Source organism: Schistocerca nitens, chromosome 3 (genome assembly GCF_023898315.1).
Source record: "Schistocerca nitens isolate TAMUIC-IGC-003100 chromosome 3, iqSchNite1.1, whole genome shotgun sequence".
Classification (NCBI taxonomy): Eukaryota; Metazoa; Arthropoda; class Insecta; order Orthoptera; family Acrididae; genus Schistocerca; species Schistocerca nitens.
In genome coordinates this window covers 684,243,148-684,249,170 of record NC_064616.1, presented here as the reverse complement: position 1 = coordinate 684,249,170, position 6,023 = coordinate 684,243,148, and the positions used below count along the sequence as shown (strand labels likewise).

General features: G+C 37.1%; 1 protein-coding gene across 1 annotated transcript in view; it reads right to left on the bottom strand.

Moving 5' to 3' along the window:
- Positions 1-1,194: 1,194 nt before the first annotated feature.
- LOC126249716 (fas apoptotic inhibitory molecule 1) overlaps positions 1,195-6,023 on the bottom strand; it is a 78,536-nt gene continuing 73,707 nt past the window's right edge. Inside the window, exon 5 of the mRNA XM_049951397.1 lies at positions 1,195-1,584. Within this exon, the coding sequence (XP_049807354.1) occupies positions 1,432-1,584 (153 nt within the window). The 3' untranslated portion in view covers positions 1,195-1,431. The remainder of the gene's footprint in view (positions 1,585-6,023) is intronic.

Genomic DNA, 6,023 nt, shown 5'->3' with positions numbered 1-6,023 from the left:
TTTGCTTCTGACTCAAAGTATCATCTTCATCCAATATTGCTTGCAATTCGGCGTCTTCGAACGTTTTTGGCGGTCTTCCACGTTCTTCATTTCTTACATCAAAATCATTATTTCTGAACTGTTGAAACCATCTTTTGCATGTAGCTTCTGATAGAGCATGATCACCTTATGCCTCAACAAGCATTCGATGCAACTCTGCAGCACTTTTTTTCAAATGAAAACAAAAAATTAATGCTTTCCGCAAATCATCACTTTCTGGTACAAAATTCGGCATTGTTAACACGATGAAAACATATGATGTTGTTTGTTCCGTGACTTGATGTATACTAAATATCTTTGACAGATGTTATACCAACCAAACAAAAAAAAAACTTAAGGCTTGTTCACAACAAATGTTCCCTATTGACACACTTGTATCTTAATGCTCATTTCATACCGGTACTCCTGGTAAGTGCAGTGCCCGTTGCCACAATTGGGAGATGGGGTTATACTAGACATGGCCTGCACCTGAATAGAAGAGGAAAAGGTAGGTTGGCTGAAATTCTTGCAGGAAATGTATGGGGGCCACCATCACACAATGCAGGATCCCTGTGGTTACTGATGTCAGAGAGGTACCTCTTTTAGGTTAGAATCAAATTTCAGGCACCATATTTTGAAGGAAGTCACTATAAAGAAGAGCCCCACAAGAATGCATGGAAAAGTATGGACAGGGGCTGTGGATAGGTGGTGCTTGGTTGGAGTGTGGATCGACCATGAGGCATACCAAGATACTCTGTGTAGTTGCGATAATGCTGTGTCCCAGATGGTGCAGTGGTTACTGCATCTGCCTAGTAAGCAGGAGATCCTGGGTTTGAATCCCTGTCTGGTACACATTTTTGACTCGTCACTGCTGATTCTGCTTAATGTCCTATTCCAACTGAAGGCATTCATCTCCCTTCAATTTACATATAGTGTTTCACAGTTGCAGGACCAGTGTGATGTCTGTTCTTTCAAAGGAACAGACACCATGCATTCACGGAAGTCAATAGGACATTATCAAATTCTTTTTAAAAAGTACATGCTCACACTAAGAGGAAATTGGTTATAAATGAATATATTCATACAAATTACTCATTTTATTTAAAACTGTGTTAAAAAGTGAATATACAAATTATATGCATTTACAACAGTTTGTTTCACAAGTACAATATATATATGTGCTGACATTTTTTATTTACTCATTGGCAGCAAAAGGCACATAGTGGCAAGCATCTTTGTTTGTTAATTTGTGATTACAATTGTGTTGGTCATTTATATAATCAAGAAATTTTTATTACAAAATATTCACTTTAATTTCATACAATGAAGATGGTTCAGAAACAGTGACATTTAAGGGCACTTCTAGATTGAGATTCAAACTGTAAGCTCAAAAACTAGTATATATCAGAAGCTTTACACAGAATTGTTTTCTTCAATAATATTCCCATCCACAAAAAGGATATGGACAATACCTTCTTTTCGTTTTCCACTTGTCACAGTCTTAATACATGCTGGTCTTCCTCCAAGATAAAAGAGAGTTTCACTGCCATCTTCTACAAATTCATGCTGAAAACATAAGGGTTTATGGAAAAACAGACTTCAAGAATTCACAGAAATTAATGTAATCCTGTGTGCTTCTATACTTTAATGCATGAACTGGATATCCTTGGGCCTTAGATTTACATCTTAATTAAGAAATTTTTATCATGTTAGGAAAGTTAATGTTTCTTCTATTTATTAGGGAACTGGTGTTGGCTGATTCTCAGTTCACTGCATAGTGTCTCTTCAAGGTTAAGCTCAAATCCACTGTACTCAATGAAACTCATTCTTTGTGAGTAACATATGACTTTGATATAATTAACGCCCTAAGTTTGACAATATTATGAAAAGGATAGTTGCTGCTCGCCATATAGTGGAGATACCGAATCACAGATAAGCACAACAAAAAGACTGTAAGAAAGTAAGCTTTTAGCCGATAAGGTCTTCTTCACAAACAGAAAACATACACAGGCAAGGGCAGATTAGAGGTTGGGGGGTGGGGGGAGGGGGGGCCAGAACGGGCAATCACCTTCTCCAAAAGTTGAAACTAAATTAAAATCAAATGGTATTTTTGTAATCTGCACCAAAGGTATGCATGTGAATTTAGAGTCTTGGTCAGTGGTTTTAGTCATTTAATTCAGTATTCCCTAAGCCGTCTTATTTGATGTGCCCAAGAGAATGTACTACCTGTATCAGTGACATGTGCTCCCCCTCCTGGTTGAATTGTGAGTGCCAAATATTAGCAGGGCTTCCTGATCTGCCGCAGCAGCATGCTTTACAATAATAATTTTCAAAATATAAATACAAATACATTTATGAACTAAGCTGGCAAAAATATAGTTGTGTACAAATTAAGAACTACAGTTTTAAAAGTATTTTATTCTAATTTCAGTTTATTTGCTTTTAACTTGCTTATCAACTGTGTGTTAACAAAAGGCTTATGAGCTTGTTGCTGTCCGTTAACAATTATATAAAAGACAAAAGTTACTTAGAAAAAGGTTGTGAATGCTACACATTTCAAGAAATTTGAAACTCTTTTGTCTAATATAAAACACATTTTTGCAATTGTTTGATATTTTTTAGTATCAAAACAGCTTAAAACAGTAGTTTCTGAAGGTTTTTTTCCTTAACTTTCAAGGAGAGTACCCCTGGGTCTTCTGTCTCTTCTAAGGCAACTGCCCTCACTCACAAGACTTCTTTAATCTCCCCTTTACACACACACACACACACACACACACACACACACACAGAGTCAGTCTCTGGCTCCTGAGGCAGCCAGAGACTGTGATTGTGTGTATGTGTGTCCATTATATGGTGAGTAGCAACTATCCTTTTCATAATATTGTCATAGTCCATCCTGAATTTTCCACTGTTTGACATCATAAGTTTGTATTTCTGACACAAGGGAACACTGTGGGATCTCAGTTTCCATATTTAGTATAAACGAGTGTTGCTCGAGCAGTAGCATCTCTTTTAATTTGGCACTGTGAAATGGATTGCTCACCATCATGTCAAGTTTGATTCATTGTTCTTCTAGTTTCAAATAAAAGTTGATGCATTTAATCAAATATTGATTACTGAGTTATTATATTTACATAGTCAACTGTTCTGTGTCATTATTACAGCCCCTTTTGCCTACATGTGTGTTTTGTACTAATTGATAATCACTGAGAGAACATCAACAGCTATTCCAAAGATGTTCAGCACTACATCATATAAGATATTTTTGTATATTAAAAAGAGTATTAAGATCCAACAAATGTGATTGGTACTAACACTAGACTAGGTGTCTAACCTGCAAACTTTATGTAACTGTGAGACAGTGACATCCATAATATAAATTGAAGACCTAAAATCTTTTCAGTATGTATGCAGAAAAAAAATATCAGTAACAATTATGTACCAGTATGACTTTACTGTGCTTCACTGCAGGTACTAAAAGTGTCCAGAAGAATCCTCACTTAGTTTTCATCCAAAGACACTGTGTTTAACTGGTAAGTCCATTATCTTACTTCACTACTTACTCTATCAAATCAGACACATGATTGTAAATGACTTCTCCTTGTAAATTCTATTGACAGTTACTTTGGCCAATAAACTTCCAGATTCATAATAATGTAGCACTGTAACTTAACTAAAATTTCCTTACTGCTAAATAGGGTCTCCTGTACGAGTTCTAAGAAATCTGTTCATCCCATTTCAGTATCTCTTACTGCCTCCATTCAGCTTGTCTACATTGAGTCCTAAGAGAAAGTGAATCTAGTATGCTTTGACTTTGTTCTAATACACTGTTGTTTGTTTGATGTTATCCTCACACAATGTTTTGTTAAAATTGAAGCCCTGTGGTGGACTCAACAGAAATTAATGGGTTTTAATTGACATACGATTTACAATGATACAAACAAATTAAATGATCAGAGTATTAACATGTCAAAAATGAGTATTTCACACCAAATGCTGACATAAGAAGTCCTACAGTTCTTGACATTGAGCCAGATGAGGTTTCAGTGTCTGAGGAACAGCATTCCATCTAACTTGGATCCTGGATGTTACACCCAAGTTCAACAGTACTGACTATTAGAGTAGCATCATAAACAGGCCATTGAATGATAAAAAACTCAAATGTATTAAATGGGGTGTTTTTTGTGGGGCTGGGTGTCAGGGGATTGGAGAGCATGTGGAGGAGCAGATACATGCATGCCAGACAAATAAGCAAGGTAGAGAAGATGAATTACTGAATATTGTTTGTAACACATGGATAAACATGTTTGTTGAAATAACAAGTGGAAATATTGTGTTGAGCCTTGTAGCATCTCTGCTGAAGCCATACCTTTTGACAGCATGGACAGCCCATGACACTCAATGGTGCAAAAATTGTGGGTACCTATTTACTGCCTAAGAAGTACTCATCCCTCACTGTAATCCAAACTGAACTGAAGCTAGAATGAGATTTTCACTCTGCAGTGGAGTGTGCGCTGATATGAAACTTCCTGGCAGATTAAAACTGTGTGCCCGACCGAGACTCGAACTCGGGACCTTTGCCTTTCACGGGCAAGTGCTCTACCATCTGAGCTACCGAAGCACGACTCATGCCCGGTTCTCACAGCTTTACTTCTGACAGGCAAAGGTCCCAAGTTCGAGTCTTGGTCAGGCACACAGTTTTAATCTGAACTGAAGCTCATTGGAAAAACTGATCTTTTGCCATTTGGTACATCACTGTACACATTGGCAAGTCTTTAATCTGTGCAGAAAAATTTATGTAAAAAATCTGATATAAAACCTGACAGCTGACCAACTACCACAGAGACTAAGTCTGAGTAATTTACTTAAAGCAGCAATAAACGTGGCCATCCATCATCACAATAAGTGCAGCCATCTGTACAGGCTAGTGACACTGGACAATGAAGAGGATTCCAGAGGAAATGTTGACTTCTGCTTGAGCTGTTCTGCCTCTGAATCTACTCATGTTATAGCAGTAAATGTCATGCAATGTAAACACAAAGCTGAAGATTCAAATCCACTCCTTTATTAATATTCTAAAAAACATTTCATCAGTACTGGTTGTGCTGAAAGTATCAGTATGATGTAAGTTTAATATAATATTACTTTATTTCACTTACTAACTCACCAGTAAGATATCAAAAATATTTTTTTGTGAAAGAGCTCGTGGCTGTCTGTCCAGCTCAGATTACTTTCTGCTTGAGTGTTTGGCCACAATGCAGTAATTATTTATTTCATACAAAAATGCAACTCTGTTATATCAGTAAACACCACACACCTTTTTTTAGAATTATGTATCACAATATTTCGACAGTCTCCCCCATTCCCACACCATCTGCTTCATCTTCATCTATACCTACAGTTACATCTATATACTTACTTGACAAGCTACCATAAGGTGCATGGTGGAGGGTACCCTGTACCACTACTCTTTTATTTCCTTTTCTTCTAGAGCGAGAGAAAAATAGCTGTCTACATGCCTCCAAATGAGCACTAATCTCTCTAATTTTATCTTCAAGGACCTTTCGTGAAATGCATGTTGGCAGCAGTAAGATTGTTCTGCAGTCAGCCTCAAATACCAGTTCTCTAAATCTTCTCAGTAGTGCTCCTCAAGAAGAATGTTATCTTCCCTCCGTGATCCCCATTTGGCTTCCTGAAGCATCTCCATAATACTTGCGTGTCATTTGAACCTAGTGGTAACAAATCTAGCAGCCCACCTCTAAATTGCTTCAATGCCTTCCTTTAATGGAACCTAGTACAGATCCCAAACACTCAAACAGTACTTAACAATAGGTCACACTAGTGTCCTATATGCGTTCTCCTTTACAGATGAACCAAACTTTCCTAAAGTTCTCACAATAAACCAAAGTCAATCATTATCATTCCTTACATGCTCATTCCCTTTCATATTGCTTTGTAATGCTACACCTAGATATTTAATCAATGTGACTGTTTCAAGCAATGAA